Here is a 21,748-nt window from a genome sequence, read left to right on the forward strand (position 1 = left end):
AAGTATCTTGGACCTGGCTCAAATGCGACGAGCGTTACGAGTAGCCACCCTCGTGGCTCGACGGCTCGACTGGCTATAGCCAGGAGCGTGTCGCAGCAAGTCGGGAACAAGCAGGCTCTGCGGGCGTTTCTCCTTGCGCGGGAACGTGCGCCGGTTCTCGCCTGCTAGGCGGCGCTTAGTTTTGTTTTTACGAAGTTGACTACTGCCTCGAAATGTCGATGCTTGAAAAGCTACAGATTCAAGGCATCAGGAGCTTTGGTCCGCAAGAAGCTGACAGACAAGTTATGACGTTTTTTTCCCCGCTGACGCTGATTTTGGGTAGCAATGGCACGGGCAAAACGACCATCATTGAGTGTCTGCGCAACGCGACCACGGGGGACCTGCCGCCGGGTCAAGGAAAAGTGTTCATCCACGACCCCAAGCTCAACCGTGAGACTGAAGTGAACGCACAGATTAAACTGAAGTTTATTGACGTCACGGGCTGCGCCAACGTGTTGACGCGAAGTTTCCTTTTGCGTCAAAACAAGACAAATACTGCATTCAAGACCGTCGACACAGCTCTTGTGCAGTACGCCAAAGACGGCACAAGAACCACTGCCACGCCGAGGTGCTTTGACGTCGGGGCCACTGTAATCGAACTGTTGGGTGTCCCGCGTGCCATATTGGAGAACGTCATCTTCTGTCACCAGACAGATTCCAACTGGCCGCTCTCGGAAGGACTGGCGCTTAAGACCAAGTTTGACAACATATTCGCGGCCACCCAGTACATAAAGGCCCTGGAGCAAATCCGCAAGCAGAAAATTGAGTACACAAACGGTATGAAGATGATGAAGGAAACCATCAAGTATCTGCGAGCGAACAAGGAAAAGGCCGACGAATACGAGGAAGAGGTCACCAAGTGCGAGGAGCGCCTTGAAGACTGTGCCAGCACGATACGCGATATTCAGGAGAGCCTGGAACCGCTGAGCGCTGCTTGGAAGGCACTTGAAGAGAAGCTGGACAAAGAACGAAGCCTGCAACAAAAGCTCTCTGCTGAAAAGGAGCAGCTTCAGTACACAGAAAATGAGATAAAGCGCATCACGGTAAACCTGAAAGACGTTTTCACTGGTTCTGAAGAGCAGTTGAAGCAGGAGATTGGAAACTTTGAAGTACAGATGCTGGAGGACAAAGCATCTCTTGAAAAGGAAAAGACTGCCTTGCAAGAGGCATCTTCACTAATGAGTAAGAATAGTGATGAACACAAAAAACTGCTGCCCATATTGGGTCATCTGCAGAGCGAACAACAAGCTGTGCAGGAGACATCGCAGAAAGTAGAAGCAAAGTTGGAGCGATTGAACAAGAGCCAATGTCTAAATGTTGACGTCATGTCGAGTGACTCTCTCAAGGACAAAGTTGTGGCTGTCCTGGCTGGACTTGACAGGAAAAAGAAAGAAGCCCAAAGACGTTTCGAGGACTCAAAGCAGGAAAGGGAGGAACAGGAAAAGGCCCTGCAGGGAAGCATAGATTCTGTGCGAGAGCAGAAGTCGAAGTGTGAGCAGAAGTTGGAATCTGCGCAAAAGAGCATTAATGAGAACAGTAAAGAGATTATGAGGATTCGTAAGGAACTCCTTGATGCCACGACCTACAGCTCACAGGTAAGAGAACGCAACAATGAGATCGAGAGGTTCAGACAGGAGATCAGGGCTCTTGAAGGGGAGGACACACGCGAAGGCCTTAGAGAGAAGATTGACAGCAGCCAAGCGTTAAAAGATGAAATTGCAGTAAAGCTAGACAAACTCAATGCAGAGCTCCTGAATGCCCAACGATTCAGTAAAGAACAAGCAGAGCTCGAGAGGGTCAGACGTGACATTGAAGAGAAGTCTGCTGACCTTCAATCGCTTATGACAGAGAACGAGGCGAAGTTTGTAGAGCTTCTCGGCAGCATGCCCACATCAGACTATGGAAAATGTGTGAGAGAAAAGACTGCACAAGTCGAAAGCGATGTCAGCTGCCTCCGGAGTACAGTGAGCAAGCTTCATGCTAAACAGAGCTCTTTGGAAGCACAGCTTAAGATGCTGGCTGAGGATTTGAGAAATAAAGAAGGCGAGCTTGAAAAAAGCCGGAAAAAGATTGTGGCGGTTTGTGGTTCCGAAAACTTGGATGAAAGTATCAGCAACCTGAGTCAGTTCATTGAAAATGCACGTGAAGAGACTGGGTCATTGAGTGGTAGCCTTGCCATGTACACGAGATATGTTAGGTCTCTGAAGGCAAAATCATGCTGCCCTCTTTGTAAACGAGATATTAATGACTTAGGATTGGCTGCGAAGCTTGTTGCTGATTTGGAGAGGAGCATCAACACGATCCCCCTTGAGGCAAAAAAAAAATCTGACGAGATCTCTGAGAAGGAAAACCTCTTCAATGCTATGCAACGGCTGAAAGGTGACGAAACAAAGATGGCACAGTTGAGGACTTATGAAATTCCGAAGCTGAAGCAGAAGATTGAGAAACTGAAAGCAGAGCGTGCATCCCTGAATACTCAGCTAGGCAAGGAGGAAGAGATTCTGGATAGTCGCCAGTTTGACTTGGCTCTGGCCAATTCCATGGCAAGTGAAGCCGAGCGCATTGATCGCCTGGAACTTGACATAGACTCGCTCCGACGCAGCCTGGCATCCAAGTCGCCCAGAATGCAACAGCTAGGCTCCATGAAGTCTACAGAAAGCATTCTCTCTGAAATACAGGAACTCACAAACCAAGCCAAGGCATGGGATAAGAACCTGCATGCCTGCCGTTCCAAGCTGGAGCAGTTCCACAGCCTGGACATGTCTCTCAAGGATGCTCAGAGTGCAAAGTTGAGACTTGAGTCAAAGATGAAGGAGGAGTCGATTTTGCATGAACAAAAGACTAAACTGGAGTCAGAAAGTGTGACACTGAAGAGTTCTTTGGAAGAACTCAGAAGAGAGCTGCAAGAGCACCAACGCCGACTGGACAGGGCAGAAATGGTCAAAAGCAGCGCAGTGGGTGAGACGGAGAACCTGCTGGACAGACTGCGGTCAGAGGTTAGCCAGCGTGCACTAGAAATGGAGGACCTTCGGAAGCACTTCGACAAGATCCAAGAGTACAGTGCCAGCGGGAACCCCCAGAGGCTGCTAGATGTGAGGAAGAAGCTTGAGGCACTGAAGGAACTTGGCCAGAAACTAGAAACTGAGAAGGAAGAAAAGGCTGCTCTCGTGAGACGCCTAGAGCAAGGTCTGTCGCGCCAGGAACTGAGAGAGCGTGAGCTAAATGACAATTTGCATCTGAAGGAGCTCCAGAAGAGGAAGCTGCAGCATGTGGACAAGGTGGCAGAAATCAGGGATGACATGAGGCGCTCCGGGTTGGGCAACATTGATGCTGAGAAGCACAAAATTTCAGAAAAGATTGAGAAGCTCAAGAGGGACAAGAGAGCAACTGAGATACGAGAAGGTGAGCTCAGAGTGAAGATTGATGCTGCTAAGAAGGAGCTCAGCGGTCATTTCAAGGATGCTGGAAAGAAGTACATGAAAGCCTTGACAGAGATGCACGTAAAAGAGTTCATCAGCAAGGACCTTGACATGTACTATCGAGCTGTCAACTATGCAGTGCTGAAGTACCATGAGCAGAAGATGAAGGACATCAACCGAGTCATCAAGGAGCTCTGGCAGGACACCTACTGTGGCGAAGATATTGACTACATACAGATCAGGACCGACACCGACGAAAAGGGCCTCGAGTCATCTCGCCGTGCCTACAACTACCGAGTGGTCATGGTGAAGGGAAAGGTGGAACAGGACATGCGTGGTCGCTGTAGTGCAGGGCAGAAGGTGCTTGCGTCACTAATAATTCGACTCGCACTTGCCGAGAACTTCTGCCATAACTGCGGCATACTCGCTTTGGACGAACCGACCACAAACCTGGACCGAAGTAACATCCATGGCCTCGCATTGTCACTGGGAAAGATTGTGCAGGCACGTATGAGCCAACGAAACTTCCAGATGATTGTCATTACCCACGATGAAGAGTTCATGCGGCTTTTGAGTGAGCGCAATGGTTACGCCGAGTACTTTTACAAGGTTGAGAAGTCTGAAGATGGCTGCTCACGCCTGCATAAGTGCCGACTCAGTACCATCATGTAGCCTCCAGATTTGAAAAATCCTGCAAGTAGTTGTGTTCCACGAGACTTTTACAAAAATGAACGACTCTGTTACATATGTAGGGATGTGAACGTGTTCAAGAGAGCAGCAAGGCTGTTTGTTATGGCTGGTGTTATGAAAGGATTCATGTTTAGTTTGTAAATTAAATTGTATGCTGTGCCTTAGCCATTAAACATTACATGTACTTCAGGTTTTGGAAATGTTTGAGTGAATTTAAGGGCTACGAAACGAGTCCACATTGCTAAGGAACAAATGGATGTTGTGAAGACTGCTTCATGGTTTTAAAATATCTTAAGCTTGGTATAATATATTTTTAGAGCTTCTTTCCAGTTTATATATTGAGCACAGAACTGTGTTAGTAAAAGTTGAATCCTTAAAAGGCTCCTGAACAGGCCATATAGCAAATTTTGGTCATATGCTGAAAATTGTTACGTGCCCTCTAAGGAGTGTTCTAACACAATAATTTTTCAGATTAGTTTACTAATAGAAGAGGTAGAAATATTTGAAGTGCTGCAAGACCACAATTTCAGGAGGCGAGCGTCACTGCCAACCTAATGCTCTCTGCACTCGCCCCGTCTGGCCTCCGCAGGCAAAATTCCTTCCCTGCATTCTCCCACATTGGAGCTGGACAATTGCACAATGGGTACATCATGGGCCCCGCCTTCTCTGATATATATATATATATATATATGTGTGTGTGTGTGTGTGTGTGTGTGTGTTATGTTTTTGCAGAGTGGCACAATTCCACTGACGGTCTCGCATGTGAGGTGTTGCGTTTGTCTTGTTCTGCGCAGTGGTTGATTTTGCACGCTGTGCACGAAAACACCCGATTAGCTGTATAAGTCAGTGCCACAAGTGCTGAGGCAGCTGCGAGAGGATGAATGAAGAGTATGATGGCGGTGCTGAAACATGGTAGAGAATGACATAGTTTCGTTTGCAGCTCGTGTGGCTGCATGACATGAGAACAAATAGAAGAAACGAAAGTACATCTCTCGCTGCGGTATGAAGCATAACAAAAACGGAAGGCATTCAGTTGGTATGTTTTATTACTTCTTTGAAAATTAATTGGTCTAGTGAAGCAACACATTAACGAAGTCGCTGTGAGTGACCTTGCAGCACTGGCATGTATGTAGGCGCACTTGTGCGATGTACGTTGACTGTCTGGCTGGGAGCGCGGTGCCCGCGAGGAGAAGGGCAAATGGCTTTTGGTTTGAAATTTAAGCTCTTTCCGCGGCGTTTAGAGATGTAAAAAATTTGGGAGCAAGCTTAAGCTTCGCCTTTCATAGTGGAACGCGATAACATTCAAAGATCCCAGACTGCTTCTCGCACTTCCCGGCAACTGCAGCTTATGAATGTTCCTTGGCAAATGCTGGCGGCGAACGCTATGCATGAAGGCCAGCTTTCTGGTAAAAGCGCGACCTCTTGTGTGGGCTGCGATGCGGCAGAGCTGAATGTCATCTGGAGTAGTTGCAAGGAATCGGGTGCGCCTCTTTCTGGCCTTTGAGATTTGCGCACGTAAATCTCTGAGGCCATGGCCGCTGTATGAATTTTAGAAACGCTGGAAAATGGGTGTGTGTCTGAGCTTCTGCTTCGCAGAAATATGTTTTCTCAAATACTCAAATTACAATCAGACGCTATCATGTCTGTAGGTTGTGCGCAAGTTTTGTACTTTATGACTTACCTGATGTATGTTACTTCGAGAAGTTCAATTGGTAACTTCTTTGTGGTACATAGAGGGCCTGCGTTGTTGGGTATGCATGGTTTGCAATGACTTTTTGCAGAAAAGACTCTCGACACTGGACGCTGAATTTTCTGCGACACTATCATGTTAATACTTGGCACACACGATTGTTAGCATGCATTGTATTCATTGTGCTCGTCAGCTCAAAATGGCCAGACCTGGTGAGGGGCCCTTTACCAGGTTGTACATTGCTGGCAGAGAAATGTGGCGCATGGACCATGCAGTGGCAGTCGTGTCTGCAAAGTATGTGGCTGAATGGTGTGAAAACAGCTGAAATTTTACACAGGTCTGCACGCTCTTCTCGAGGGAGTCCTGCTTCCGGCCTGAGTCGAGGTCACGCACACAAATGCCTTTATGTAAGACTCATTGCCCGCAATGTCGCCAATAGCAATACTGCCACTGAAATAAAGTTCTCTCTAATGCAGCCTAACCGGGAGTGCGTCGTGCAGCGAAATGGAGAGAAAAAGAAATACACCGGCGATTATAATACTCCCTAATGCGAAATTTGAGCGCAGTTCAGACGTTTTCACGTGTTTTCATTTTGCATGTCAATATTTTGCATTGCGATTATATATAGGTGCATGGTTTATATTAGGGAGAGAACGCTGTGGGTAGCGTAGTTGGCACGGACAATCTGTCTTGCGCGGCACATAACAAACGGAGTGAAGTGTAGCACGGCTGCTTCGCTGATTGGGAGATCGTAAGAGGCAGCGCGTGGGTGATGCGTAAGTGTGGTTCACAGCAGCCACTGTAGACACAACTCTCCTCATGCAGCGCTTTGTTTTCATACAGACTACGTGTGTTACTCTGGCACCATATCGTAGCCATTGTTGTTTGCGTGGCACTACGCTTTTCTTCTCGCGTTTCAGTTCCACCGACGACGAAAGCAGCTCTTTGTCGTGGGGAAATCGTGCCACCAGTGTTAGCAGCGACAACACCCGAGGGAGCGTCACATTGAGCCTTACTCGAAGCCGATTGCCATCGCCCCTTGCAGCAGCAGCGATCCCCGTCACATTTTCTGGAACTGTGGACTGACCTCGGCAGCTGGCGGCGCAGACGAGCATAGCATTCCCCACCTCACGCCACCTTGGCCCCCCCTCGGAAGTGCACATGAGATCGCCCATGAGGCTGCAGATGCCGTGGCCGCTGGCAAGTCAGCGCATGCGCAGGCCATTTCTCCTCTGCTACTCCTCCACTTTCCACCTCATGTTCTCACTGTAGCCGCCTCCTCCACTTTCCTCCTCGTGCTCTCTCCTTTAATCTCCCACTGCATTCAGCGTTCTCTTTCACCTTTTGCTGTGCTAATTCGTTCGGTTGCGCGCCGCAACACCGAGGCATGTTGACGCACAAGGCAGGAATGGACACCTCAGAGCTGCGCTCTAAGAAAAACAGAAGGTAAAAGGTCCAGCTCTGATATGGGACAAGGCAGGGAAAAAATGTCGCTTGCAGAGGCTGGTCAAGGCAGGAGAGAGTGTCTACATTGGCAGTGAAGTTTATCTGCAGGCAGCATGGCTACACAATATTTCAGTTTCTCCTATCTGTTAGCAATAAACCCATTTAAAGAATTCTTGCGGTAAGGCACTTCCTAGATTGCATCCCAAAACTTTCAGTATATAACCAAAATATGCGATAGGGGCTAGTGAGAGGCCATTTAACGCACGAGACCGTTGCTTGGCCTTGGTGTTTCTTGACGAGATCTAGGAGGACCAAACAGGGTGTAAAATTAATATTGAAGGAACGAGAAGGCTTCAGCGGTTCCTCCATTTCTGAGCATGTTTATTGTGACAGCAGTGGGCTCTCGCAGCGGAGACAACCATCTTCTTGAGGACACAGTAGTGAACAAAAGGATACACTTCGCATTTAGGTTTCTGTGAGCCAACTGCTCAAAATGTTGCAACTGCGTTATGCCAGAGCGCTAGCCTAGGGCAACAGTCTCCTGAAGACACACTGCCATGTTATGCTATTCGCATCGCATAGCCTACCCACCGTGCACACAAACTGCTTATTCCAAGAATGTATTGCATGGAAACTATATACGTCAACCAGTATGTCAAAACACCTGCACACTGATGAGAAGTTTTAATGATAGATGGAGAGGTTAGCCGAGTGAGAGGCTTGACATGCTACTAGATGTTTAATACATAACAAGTGAGCGAAGGAAAAAAAAAATGCACGTCCATCCACTCGCACACAAGCTCCAAAAAGAAGCAGCGGTGAGCACCAGGAAATAAAGTAGTAAATGAACTTCCTGGCACTGTAGATAAACAATGATACAAAGATAGTACCCAAATATTCTCACAGCAACAGGTGTATGCCTTCAAGTAAACAATTCCTTTATGAACGCAAAGCTTTTCATGTTTTCTTCCCGAAGATGTGGTGCATCTTGGTTGCTGCCTCACCAAGTACAATGGGCTGATGCTGGAGATAGTGCAGCAGCAAAGTAGGTCGATCATGGAGGCTAATCCACATTTGTGCGGTGGGAGTCTGTGTCTTGCCATCTTGCCGGGCAGGCACCGTGCTGCAAGATGTGGTGCCGAAATATGGACAGTCGTATAGCATTTAATTAACAGCTTCCCAAAATCTTCACTTCCCGTGGGTTTCAACACATGCACTCAATCTCCTTAACATTTTTTCTTCCTTTGCCTCATGGCAAACCTGAAGGCAACACCTGATAGCGATGCAGTACCGATAACACCACAACGTGAAAAATGGATGGAGACAGCAAATGCAGCTGTCACTAGCTGTTTTAACTGCTGCCACAGTTAAATTCGATTGACTTGCTATTCAGGACTGGGATAATGTCACGCTTATGTTTAATAAATATTTTTCGCATTGCATCGGTGGCCCATTGGAGTGGCGCTGCGCCTACTTATCATAATCAGTCAGTCGATCATGGTCATAATGTAGCAAATAATACATTATACTGGCCCAGCTCTCACTGCAGCTAGGCTCTCAGCTGTACCAGACTTTCTAGAACAGTATTGTGTCCACGTGACCTCGGCATCCAGGCGTGGGCAGTCCAGCAAGCCGTGAAGTGGCGTTAAGGCAGGGCCTTGACATTCTCCCGTGGGAGACCTAAGCCCGGGTCGCGTTAAACCTTGCAGGACATTCAATAAAGTTGTATCCATCCATCCATCCATTTTAAGAATGTACAGCACAGTGAAATACGGGGCAACTACTCTGGAACAGTGGCATAATCCTGCAAAATCCCACTTATTACTTTTACATAAAAGCAGACTAGGGTAGTGCACAGACTTTTTCTGTCTGCCTTTTATACAGGATACTCGGCGTCCTGTCACGGCTACTTGTTGCTTGCGTAGAAACAAGTATACCACACTTGTGATATCATAACTTGGGATTGTATGACATGGTGCAGAACGTTTCACTTCGTCATACGGTATGGTAATCTTGCAGTCAGCAGATGAACAAGGTGCACTTATGTTCGGTGCACGCAACCTCCAAGACATCTATGCCAAAAAGATTGCCGTTTGAATTCCTGCAAAAATATCCAAGGTACTAGTATTGTCATTGCAAGCTTTCATATTTCAGATCCATGCTTAGAAATGCTACCTGGGAGAATGGCAAATTTCGGTTGTTTGTGTTGGGTGAAAGTGTCGCATGATGGTACATCCGACTGGTCGCTTTCGAGTGCCCTTGCGGAGGAGTTTACATCCGGTTGGTCGAAATCAAGTGCTCGAAACACATTCGGCTGCTTCGTTCAGAGCGCTGCGCTCCACCTCGGACTGCGCAGACGTGCTCTCGCCTTCGAGCCGGAAGCGCGACGAATCTGACAGAATCCTGATCACGTGCCTACTCAGATTGCTCTGGGAGCACCAGGCATGCTTGGCTGGGGCAGGCTTTCCCTGGCACCAATTACGAGAGGGCCACGCATCACTTCAAACTGAGTTGGAGTGCAGTAGGAACCAGTTGAATGATATAAGTGAAAGCGGCTTCGAGCCCACAATGTGGACACCAACTTTTGGCGTTACGATTGCGACATGGATAAAAGCAATCTTTCCTATTCATGGAACCTTATTTTAGTGACTAAATGCGAACATTTTGCTCAGCATTTATTACAAGAGACACTTTTAAGAAGCATTGAAAGGCAAAGCATTAAAAGCTACAGCAAGCTTTAGAATTATGCTCAAGGCGTCTCGGAACGCTGGCGTGATGAGGAGCGCTCCAGTGGCTTTGGAGGGTATACATTTGTTTAGGTCAATTATTCACAGGGGACCCTGATCATTAGGAAATTTACAGAATAAACATGGGTTGGAGTGCATATGGCAGGCATTACCAAATCGTGACTGGCTGCTTGCCGCTATTCTCGAAAAGTGCCCAACCTTTGCATTCTATCAGTGCTAACATCTGGGGCAGAAACTTGGGAGGCCAGCAAAGAAGCTTGACAAAAAATTAAGGGCTTTGTGACGAGCGAGCGATGGAAGAAAAAAAATGTTAGGCGTAAAGTTAGGAGACGAGAAGACAGCAATGTGAATTGAAGAGCAAAAGCGGGTAGCCGATATACTAGTAAACATTAAGGGGAAGACATGGAGCTGGGCCGGCCGTGTAATGCATGGGGCAGATAACCGGTGGACCATTAGAGTTACAGAATGGGTGCCAAGGGAAGTGCAGTCGAGGACGGCAGAAAATTTTGTAGGGTAATGAAATTAGGAAATCTGCAGGCATAACTTGTGTTCACTTAGCACAAGAATGGGATAATTGGAGGTCGCTGGGAGAGGCCTTCGTCACGCAGTGTACTTGTGATGAATATGCCAATTATCAAGACGAACACAGCTGCACAGCAGCAACGTTAATATGTGGGTGCACAACGCTCTTGCCAGCAGTGGAAGCCAGAATGCTGCCCTGGCTCCAGCAGACCCAAAACGTTCACTTGGCTTAGTCACTTTTGGAGCGAAACACACAGCATGTCTCCAGAGGCCTAATCCGCCATGTGCAGGATGCGCATGCGCTTTTTGATACGATAGCACAACTCAACTGGTAACAGCACACATGCACCTCGAGCATCTGTGTAATAGCTATTGCAATGAAAAGAAGAGGTACTTGCTGCTCACTCCGTAGAATGCCGCTATGTCAAATTTCCAGTGCTTTTAATGTGTTTGCATTAGGAGTGTCGAAGTGGAAAAAAGGTATGCAGAAACTCTACTGGAGTTTCTTAAGTATGTGTAAGCATTGTGCCACTTACTCACCTCGACGCAGACAACACGACGTATGTTGTTTATCGCAATTGATGAAGCACTAGACTGTTCATTAAATGTATGCTTTATTTGCTTTGTAATCTGTTTTCGCTCTTTATCTGGCCAGTATAAACCATTGTCAACCTTATCGGACTCGATCCAACCTGTCTTTATCATCCTTATCGGACATGATCCGACCCTTATCACTCTTTAGCACCTTAACATCTGCGTGGAACCATTACCAACTGCAATCAGACCCATAAAACCCTTCGTCACTCCTTGTCAACTTGCTGACTGTTTATCTGTTTGTGTTGCGCTACAACAGACAGTGCGGTACAACACATATGGTTCTGATACAGTGCCTTCTGTAAGCGTTGGTGTTTAGCCCAGTGGATAAGACTACTACTCCCATGGGGCTGTACGTTCGAAACTTGCCACTGCCCACGTTTTTCTTCTAATTTCTTGTGAACCTCGCTGGGTTTAGTGACTGTGGGTGCTGCGTCCTGGCTGTTCTATAACAGAATAGGCCAACCAATCACAGTGCAGCATGCGCACCGTGCACGCCACTCGGTTCCTTCCACCACCACTAGATGGCGCTTGCATCCGCAGTGGGGGAAAAGAATAAAAAAGAACCAGAGAGGTCACTTTCTTGAAACCGCAGCATTGCATTAGCCCCTCTACAATGCCCAAATAAATCCTTCCGTGTCACTTTGTGTGGACATTCAGTGAACACAAACTAGTTTCAACTCTTTTATGCACTCTCAAAGCTTTGCTGTATATAGATTCCACCACACGCACACACACACACCCGGGATCTTAAGGAGGTGCAACGTAATGCTAATGCTTTTCTCTCGTATCTAACGCTAGATTGCCACTGATTTTGCAAAAGCATTTCTCTCAGCGTCACGAAGGTGCTACTACTTTCCCATTTGACAAACCCATGGGGTGTTTCCCAGCACCTCCCAAGCCTTTTTTTTTTTAAGGTGCAGCTTTTATATCGGCAGTGCTTGAAGCGCGTCCACAAATTTGAACAAAGCATTTCAGTATTGTACCACTAGCATATATGCTACTACTAGTAATGAAGTGTTAACTCTTTAAACTTTTTAGTGGGAATCCTTGCCTTTGTTGATCACGAAGTGCCCCAACCAGACGATTTCGTTGCTTTCATTAAGTTGAATTTAATGCCACAATAGACCTTGCACGGCAGTGAAATGTTCAGAATTAAAAAATAAAAGAAAGAGAGAGAGATGGCATTCATTAACTATAGCAGAGTGGTACGAAAAAAGGCCATTTTAGTCTCTTCAAAAAGCAAACTTAGTAGATTGTGGAAAGGATCATCCTGGACAGGAGGCAAGGACTGCAAAATGAAGTGAAAAGTTTGGCCAATTTTTATAATCTATGAAAAGCTTTATTTTCTTAGGACATCCCAAGAATTGTGCAACACAATTTCGCATAATGCACCAGACAGTGATTCTGTGCTAGAACAGTAGCACGAGTGCATTGTTTCCTTGTCTCACAATGAAACATTGCGTCACACAAGAACTTTGTCACAAGCAAGCTGGTCTGCAAGTTTTAACTGTGATGCAAAGACAATGAGGACAACAAGCTAAGAAATGCAGTAGAAGCCAAAACTGTCCAATGCACTAGCCATGTTCTAGGTGGTAGAAAACACATTTAGCTGTAACAGGAGGGAATATGGCTTTGCGATTGACTTGCAGACATACCTGTGAAGGCCCAAAGCATGTTTCAGAGTTTCCAGACCCTGTATTGTTCAACAGGTCCACCTTTGCCTCTCGCTAAGCGAATCTGACAATTCATATGTTTCAGTACTTGCTATGTCCTGTACAAGTTTGAGTTCAATAGTAGCACCTGCATTAAGATATACAGCCAGTCCAATTGGAAGCAGACTTTCCTTAAAGTCTCAAACTCTACCAACATACAAACACTCGGCATGACTACAATTGTGTTAAGTTGAACTCCAGTCTGAACCCTAGAGATTCTGACAGTTCTGCTCCAGGACATGGCCATCTCAGAGCGTACACTTTGTCTGCATTTCGTCTGGCCCGTCACACATGTGCCTCTGGTCTTGTGTCTTTAGATGGCAGTTTATTCGTCAAATGAATTATGCACTGCTAAAATCGCACAGCTAAAACGTATAAAAATGACAGTGGTCTTTGTCAAAGGTAAAAGTACAAGAGCTCATAACATTGTAAAACACATGGTATCATAATTTAAAACTATGTACAATACAGGTGGCCATTTTCCATGTTATGGTCGTCGAAGTTTTCTGAAAAGGAGACAAAAAAGAAAAGTAAACAAAAACTACTATCAGTAGTTCGCTCCAAATAAATTTGTACAATTTTTCGTTTACTGCAATTAGGACAACTATCTCTCGTTCCCACTTACGTCGAAATGCTTGGCTCTTTGTAGCTCTTGGGCTGCAACTTCCTCCTGGATAATCGACCCACCGAAGAGCGCGGGGCACCGTCTTCGTCTGTTGCTGAAATGGAAAACAACAATGCCATTTTCAAATGAACTGTTCCGAGTTGCTGGTGCAGGAATCCAGCTTACAGCCCATGTACCACGCTACCCACTGCGGTGTCTCGGTTGCTATGGCGCTGCGCGGCTGAGCCCGGGGTCGTGAGTTCATTTCTAAGGCATGGTGGCTACACTGATGGAGTGGAATGCAAAAATGCTTGTGTACTGCCCTTTAGTTACACATTAAAGAATCCAATGAGGTATCACTGTATTCTCAGTCACTTTTGCATGTGTTGGCAACAGACACGTCGGCGTCTGTGGGCAACGGCGTTACTGGCACTGCGCTTGAGGCCGGGCACACGAGACCGGAGATGTGACAAAGGAGTACAGTGGGAGAAGCGGTACAAAGGCGGGATGCGGCAAAGTGGAACATTGGCTTTTCCCCACCCTAGGCAATGCGATGAAGGCATGCCAGACGAGTGAAGGTGTGCGTGGTGAATCAGCGAGCGTTTCTTTCCCTGGGGATTTCCCATGTTTCCCTTTTGGCACTGACACCCAGTGTCTGGGTTTAATTGTTATAATGCGGCATGGAAGCACTGCATGCATTGGCATAACCAAAGGGCGGGGGGGGGGGCGTTCCCCTCCCCCCCTGACATTTCCTGATGAAACTCCTCCCTTTCCCATGGAACAAAGTTTCAGGAGGTGGGCTCCAAAAGAGCAATATGGATGAAAGGGAAAGCTTGAATATGCAAGCAAGGCGACGGCTAGTGGCACTCCGAATGGGGAGTGGGGGTTGTCATGTCACCGTACCTTGAGCTTAAGTTTATCCCACTTCCCCGCAACTGCTGCCGTGTCTATAGACTGTTTTGCTCGTGCGATAACAGCAGCAAGAGTGCAGTTCCAAGAAACGGCCAGTCATGTGCCTCATCAATTACTGCGTGGGAACACACAGTGCGTTATTAAGTTGTTTCACTGTGTGGAAAAGTCTGTTTTTAGGTTTTGAGATAAAAGACGTGCGCATTGCATCTCAAGACTAATATATAAAATTTTTCGTATAACCTACGGCAAGCTTGACTTGTAAAATTGTTATGTACAGAGGAAAGGGGTTGAAAATCTCCGGACTTACATTTTAATGCACTCCTGCTACTCAATTTGGCCGCCAATGCCTTTCTTACTCTCTACATTTAGCGGGCTATGTCAGTGAGCAAAACCGGAAGCCGTCTAGGGCCTATGTTTGTAAACAGTGAAAGGGTCCTATAGTAGTAGCGTTTCCTTGCCTTCTCATGTCACCTTTCACCCACCCCTCCCACCTTGTATGGGAACTGCGAGTGAAGAGTGACAAGGCTGTTTTATTCACTCGTTTCGAGACTGCGTCAGTTCTACCCATCTCTGCCTCCTCTCCCCCACTCCTTTCTACCATTCTATCTAGCAACCCTCTGGACTTGGATAAGTAGAAAGGTAAGCACTGCAGTTTCTGCAGTGCTTCTGCGGGGGGGGGGGGGGGTCATGGATAATTACAGCTATCGAGAGGCTAATGGGGCAATCAATGCCCAGGGAGCTCCAGAGGGCATTATCCATATTCAACGAAGGGCAAAGCTCCAAACGAGTTTCTTGAATCTCCTCTCCTCTGCCAAGCTTCTTCCACTTACATACATGCCCTGAACCACCCCCGACGCAGCGTGCAAGACAGCCACAGCAGCAGCAGCAGCAGTGGGAAAGTCGAAGGAAGAGGCAAAGAAAGCTTCGTTTTAACAAGCTTCAATTTAAAACAGGCCGAGAAAGAAAGACCTACAGAATGCTGATTTGCGCACGGCAAAATATATCCAGGATTGGGGTGCTGGGCCAGGGAAGCTAAGAAACCGCCACAACAAACAGGTGCGAGGGCAAGTAGGTGAATGGCCTCGAAGTCTACACGGAAACAGAAATACAGGAATGTTAGAGGCTGCCGTCTATTAAAAAAAAAAAAAAAGGTGAATGTTGAAGAGTGTGACAGTGACTAACAGAAAAGAATGTTAAGAAGGAGAGTGGAGTGATGGGTACAAAGAGGGGGGGGGGGGGACGTGCATAAAAGGCGCCAAGAATGCAGTTGGAGTATAATTATGGACAGAGTCTCATCAAAATTTTGTATAAAATTGTATTTCTCTGGTTCTTTCAAATTAAAAAAAACAAAAACACAGAATTTACGCAATACAGAAAAGATTATTATTCCTCGCATGTGCATTAATTACGGAAAGAAAACCCATAACTTTTATGCACCTCCCAACTAACAAATTTGAAATCAATATCTCTCACCTCTGTTCGACAAATTAAGCAATTCATACAGTCATTTGCGCAGTCAATTGAATGAATCCGCATGGTCTCCTATACTGTTTAGTCTATAAAGTTAGACGTGTGTAAAAAGCGTATTCTATTGTTTTTATGTATAATGTGGAAAAAAGATAATCTCATATTCAGGCGCTGTGCAACAGTCAAACCTTGATATATTGAACACGGATATATCGAATTATTGCGAATATCGAACACTTTCTTTATTACCTGGAAAATCGCATGCATTTTAAACTTTTTATTTCGAACAGGGTCGGACATAAGATGGATATATCGAACTCAGCCACCCAGACCACGTGCGCTCTGCTGACAAGCGGTGAGCTTTCCCGCAAAACGCTCGAAGATGGTGGTGGCGCGATGGGCGTTCCCGATTGTTGCGCACTATAGCTGCACACACCAATCGCGCAGATTGCGCCATGTGAACGTAGTGGTGTACACACGAGGCAGCTTGGCCAGTTCGACAACGCCAACGACGCATTGCATTTGCTGCACTGACTCTTTTTCGGTGCCGCACTCTGCGCCTGCAATGCCGCGCAAGAACTGGGGGTTGCATCGCTCACTGGGCTCACTCAAAGACGCCTTGGCAGATGCCACTTAAACATACTTTGTTATTGACAGTGTTTGAAAACGCTTCAATTGACGGACATGGAGATTGCAGCAGAAGCAGCGGCCAAACGAAGACGCTGCCAAGGTTGATCCCGCAAGCGCTGATGTTGCCCCACTCCCGACTTCAACTGAGGCTGTAGCTGCTTTGGCCCTTCTACGTTGCTACTGCAGTGCAAAAGAGGGCACCGGCCTATTGCTTATAGATTGTCTAGACTACGTTGACTCCGTGTTTAAGCACATGGCTGGCAGGCTATGCTGCTGCAGTACTTTCAGCCAAATAAATAAATACTATGTGTGAAGCTTCAAGTGAGTATTTACTGCGTCACGATTGGGACGTGACTGGGGATCATTGTTCAGAGCGCGCGTTCGGTTGGGCCATGCGCAATTCGCCTAAACTGTGCTGGCTTCACACGGCTGACGAAGTTGAATCGACCGGTGCTCCCGGCTGACGACGTCGGTGCGGCCTCGGCCAATTGTGCGTGGCGAAACCGAACACGCGCTCCGAACAACAATTTCCGATTGCACCCTTGGTTCATTGATTGATTTGCAGAAGTTTCTTACGCTTTTACGTGATTTTATATATTGAATGCTGGCTTTATCGAACTATTTTGTGATCACTACGCTGTTCAATATATCGAGGATCAACTAAACCTTGTTTCTTGCATCGCGGTTTTGCGACATGCAACAGTGAAATCTCGATAAACAGAAAATGCTTAAACAGAACACCATCCTCATGGTTGGTTGGTTTTGTATTCATGCAATCATATTCAGCTCTGTCTCTTAGTGAATGGAACTCCTGATAAACAGAACCACTTTCCCTGGATCCCTTGAGGTTCCGTGAGAATCCACTGTACTTTGCAACCTGAGTTTCCTTCTGATGTGAACGATATGTGCTTCTAATATTATGTATAATTTGTGCATGCCTCTGCACTGATGCAATATTGTACTGTCCAGTTGCACTCGCAAACATTAATGCTTAAGCGAGCTGGCTATTACAATGTATGTTTACCTGGCTATCAAATTATTATTATGATTAATAAGTGGTCTAAGCTGTATTGTTTTTTTGTGTCTTCTCTGTCATTTGTTCTTAGCGTTTTAGGGAAATGATTCCTCTGCATGGCTTCACTGTGGTGCAGTTGTTAACAATTGAAAAGAGCCTACTCACAGGAACTGGCCCCAATGTCCATCAGCTCTGGCCTGGGCAAGTTGCCACTGCGCTGAGGAGGTTCCGTTTCCGCGGGGCTGGCGTCGCGAAGTATGTCACGCGATTTCTTGCCGGTGCGACGGGCCTGCTTGGAGAGCCGGGCTACCTTTTGTGAAGCTTCCTTTCCTGCTGCGGTACCAATGTTCTCGCGGTCGCTCTTCTGTTTTTGCGGCACGTCGCCACTGCCGTCAGCATTGTGCACCTCGAAGTTTGCCGCACAAGGTGGCGTGTCACCCATGCCTTCGAGTCTTGCGTCAATCGGTTCTTCTTTTTTGCAAACGAAAATTGTTGCACTGCAAGGTTCTTTAGGAGGCTCCTGCGGAGGAAAGGATCTTCAGAAAATTCAGCCTCGGTCAAGGAATACATTTTTCTAGATGAACCTTTACCTCTTTCTTTTTCAGTGGATGAGTTTTCACGCCAGACTTACAGGTTGTTTCTATTTTTTATGTGAATATCTGTTCGATTTTTAGCTTGAACAAATATTTAACTTTTATTAAGCACAGTATCACTCGAAGGGCGAAGCAATGACAGCGATGGCAAGCACGCGAAGCTTATAGTGCTGCCCAGTGTAAACATCACCCCAGAGGCTGACAGGCGTCATTCGATGCAATGGTCAGTGCATATGTGGCGAGCATGCACCACCGAGCGATGACAGTTGTCGCTTACTGGGAACTCGGTTGTGACCACCGAGTGACAGCATGACACTTCGAAGCACTGCCATCTTTACTACCCTTCCAGGCATCCATGGTGCTAGGCATATTGTCCAAGAAGTTACTCCGTGATAAAATAAATCATGGCTAAATATCCTCAATGCAACCAATACAAGCCTTGCAGACCCACAATTCTTTTAATGAAAGAAGCCTCTTTAAAATTTCTATGTCTATTATCCTAGCCATTAGGTAGGCACAGTATCGCCATCTTGCAGATTGACATGATAACGTTTGCACGAGATTTTTGGTGGCACCCGCCATAAAACACTCTTGTTTATGTTACTAAAGAGAAGAAGACTAGGTAGACATGCTTCCACATTACTACCAGTGAACTTGTGAGCTTGTTCATACGCTGCAATTGCCACAGAATGAAGAGAGCAACGACAAGCCAGGGCTCCCACAACCTCACCGCAAATCCTCACACCCCCACATGAACTTCCTGCTTCTCTTTTCCGTTGTAGTGGCATATTTTGTTTGAAAATAATAAAATGAAGGTTATCTTATTAAAAAAAATTGACAGCAGGCTTGCCGTTTTGACAGCAGGCTGACACATGATGTTGACCCCGCTAGGCTCCTCACATAGTAGCACATGTACACAGGCTCGTAGCGGCGCAATGACCATCATCTCAGCTCTACGGTAAATTTGCTTTCATTGAACTTGTTCTGTTACAACCAAATTATGCATAAAAGAAATTTTGGCATACATTTTTCGGTTTAAAGTGACAATGCTGAATCTTACATATCTTAATTATAATCAATGAGGTTTTGGACACGTGTGCACAAATCTAAGCACTGAAAACAGGCCATGTCATCAGCAGCGTTTGCTTGCATATTGAGAGCTGCTGGCATGACGCGGAAATGCTGCTTTGCGCGGCTGATCTTGCCATGTAATTTAGCGTGGTGAAAAGCCACAGGTGGGCCTCATTTCAAGATTGCCTATGACCTTAAAAAATTAACTCACATATAGTACGCATTCATAGCTAGACCCCACCGTGGGAAATTTTAAACATTTAGATATGTATAGCCACTAGGGGGGCAAACACAGAAACACAGAAAGCAAGAGCTTTTTGTCTCACTGTTTGAACGAATCTGATCAAATGATTGTTTATGCTTCGCAGCTGGATCCATGGTTGGAACATGGAGAGATTAACAGGCTTTTATATCATGGGAGGGCCAAAGAAGAGACTGAACCACACACCTCGGAGTCTGCAGTGATGGGCACAGAGATCTGTGGGCCTTCTTGTCGAGCAGCCATACTTTCTTTCACCTTGTTGACAACAAAAGTCACACGAGATGGCTTCTTGGTGTCCTGCGCAACAAGATGTGCACATGTTAAAGTTGTGCCTGTGGAAAGTTACAAGCATACGGTGCTAAAGAGGAACAGCAGAAAATGCACTGACATGTTCTCGGCGTAGCATAGTCTTGTACTACACAAACTAGTAGAGGGAGCTTTGGCACTAGTGTTTATTAGAACTGCAAGCCTAGCAATTCAGCCAGCATGGAAATGATGGTTAGTACACTGTTTTGTTAAAACTTCGTTCTTTCTGGCTACAAATGACTTTCCGACTTTGCAATGTGACCATTTGCAGCAATATATGGCGTTCATAAATGCAACAATTTGCAGGGATTATGTATTTGCGGAAAGTTTTGTTGTCTTCCATGTTTAGAAATACAGGATTGCTTTGAAACTTAGGCCGATAAAAGCAGGTAAAGCAAAGTAAACAAAGCCACAAGAACACCTGAAACCGCAAGAACCAAGGTCAGACAAATCATGTACGATAACTGTCATTCCCACGGGAGCTGTATCGTCAGAAGCCAACAAACACTGACACTAAGGACAACATAGGTGAAATTACTTCTGCTTAATAAATGAAATAAAGAAACGATAAATAAATGGAAATGAAAGTGGATGAAAAAACAACTTGCCGCAGGTGGGGAACGATCCCACAACCTTCGCATGCGATGCTCTACCAATTGAGCTACCGCGGCGCTGTTTCCTTTTGGGTATTCATGTTTCCTTGTAAAACCCTGGGAGTGTTAGCCAGCGCCACGACTTGTAGACCTTGGCAGCGTCCGCCAAGGTCTACCGAGTCTCTTCTTCACGTTCGTCCCTTGTGAGGCGGTGCCGTAATGTGCACCAAAGAGTAAACACAGGTATACAGACTACGTGGCACACATGTCACATCCCTTGACCTGAGGCACGGTGCGTTGCTGTTGATGATGGTGATCATAATGATGGCATCCCCTCCGAAATGGGATTGTGACAAATAGTCACCTAGCCTGCTACCTGCAACTGCTACATGTTGGGACTATCTTGTGGAATATAACGGGACTGCAATGCAAAGTTTGTACGTATCGACACTAGCGGTGCACATGATGAATGGCACAAGACGATGGTAATGATAATTTATTCGCATTCCCTTTGAAACGGTACAGTAAGAAGCAGTCACCTAGCCCGCTTGAATTAATCGGGCATGTCATACATATTTTTAATTACATCAATATTTATGCATCTCCATAATCTTTTCATTTCTCAAGACTTCTCTATCTTGCACTGCTATCTATGCAGCTGCTACATTGCGCGCCTCTGAATGTAATAATATGCAACTGCAATGAAAAGGGCGCATGTATAGACACTACGCGGTGCAAATCTCACATTGCGAGGCAAGCGGCACGATACGATGGCAATGATGACGATATATTGCAAAAATAAATGCAGCGGTAACAGTCACCTAGCCAGCTTGATTTAGTCAGATACACAATGTATTTTTTTCCCAGCATTCTTGTATACATCTCCTTAAACTGCTTTTTCTTCCTCGAACCTTAACTACGTACCTTGTACCACTACCTGGGCATCTACTACGTGGCATTCTACCTGGTGTATTAACACGCAACTGCAATGCAAAATCTGCACGCATTGATGTGACACAGCGCACATGTCACACGGTGTGTCTTCTCGCACGCTAGGACGCATTTATAGGACATTTGGCTCTGGATTTCTGCGATTCACTTGGTTCTAAACTTTTTTACTGAGACAGCAGCATTCTCCTAGGAGATCATCACCTTAATTTTGCTTGAGTGCCTCAAATGATTGCGCTTACCCTTTACACAGGACTTGGTGTAAAAGTAGAGAGGTTACAAGTAACAGCATCCTGCAAAGATGGAAGCCACAAAGTCTGTTTGTCCGTAGGCGAAAAAAATAGTGCATAGCATGAATTGCTACATCACCAAGACTGCTAAAGAAAGAAAGTTTCTTTCTTGCTAGGCAAGGAAGCGCAAGTAGGGAACAATTATAGATAAAACATATAAGTTACTAAAATTGGAGGAATGGAATGAACCAGCTC

At 46.1% G+C, this 21,748-nt stretch overlaps 2 protein-coding genes across 4 annotated transcripts in view; one reads left to right on the forward strand and one right to left on the reverse strand.

Moving 5' to 3' along the window:
* Positions 1-104: 104 nt before the first annotated feature.
* rad50 (DNA repair protein rad50) lies at positions 105-4,337 on the forward strand. The gene has a single exon (XM_075685832.1). The coding sequence runs from the start codon at positions 213-215 to the stop codon at positions 4,128-4,130; it is 3,918 nt and encodes a 1,305-aa protein (XP_075541947.1). The 5' UTR covers positions 105-212; the 3' UTR covers positions 4,131-4,337.
* Positions 4,338-12,443: 8,106 nt separating this feature from the next.
* Positions 12,444-21,748, reverse strand: part of LOC142575974 (uncharacterized) — a 60,513-nt gene continuing 51,208 nt past the window's right edge. For all 3 annotated transcript variants that reach the window (XM_075685835.1, XM_075685834.1, XM_075685836.1), the window contains exons 10-13: positions 19,603-19,713; positions 17,656-18,010; positions 13,488-13,581; positions 12,444-13,368 (exon numbers count right to left, since the gene is read on the reverse strand). In XM_075685835.1, the coding sequence (XP_075541950.1) occupies positions 13,350-13,368; positions 13,488-13,581; positions 17,656-18,010; positions 19,603-19,713 (579 nt within the window). In that variant the 3' untranslated portion in view covers positions 12,444-13,349. The remainder of the gene's footprint in view (positions 13,369-13,487; positions 13,582-17,655; positions 18,011-19,602; positions 19,714-21,748) is intronic.

The sequence above is a fragment of the Dermacentor variabilis genome, chromosome 3 (genome assembly GCF_050947875.1).
Source record: "Dermacentor variabilis isolate Ectoservices chromosome 3, ASM5094787v1, whole genome shotgun sequence".
In the NCBI taxonomy this organism is placed as follows: domain Eukaryota; kingdom Metazoa; phylum Arthropoda; class Arachnida; order Ixodida; family Ixodidae; genus Dermacentor; species Dermacentor variabilis.

What these genes read in the sequence shown, in the direction of transcription:
- rad50 (XM_075685832.1), top strand. Translation starts at nt 213, where the DNA reads ATGTCGATGCTTGAAAAGCTACAGATTCAAGGCATCAGGAGCTTTGGT.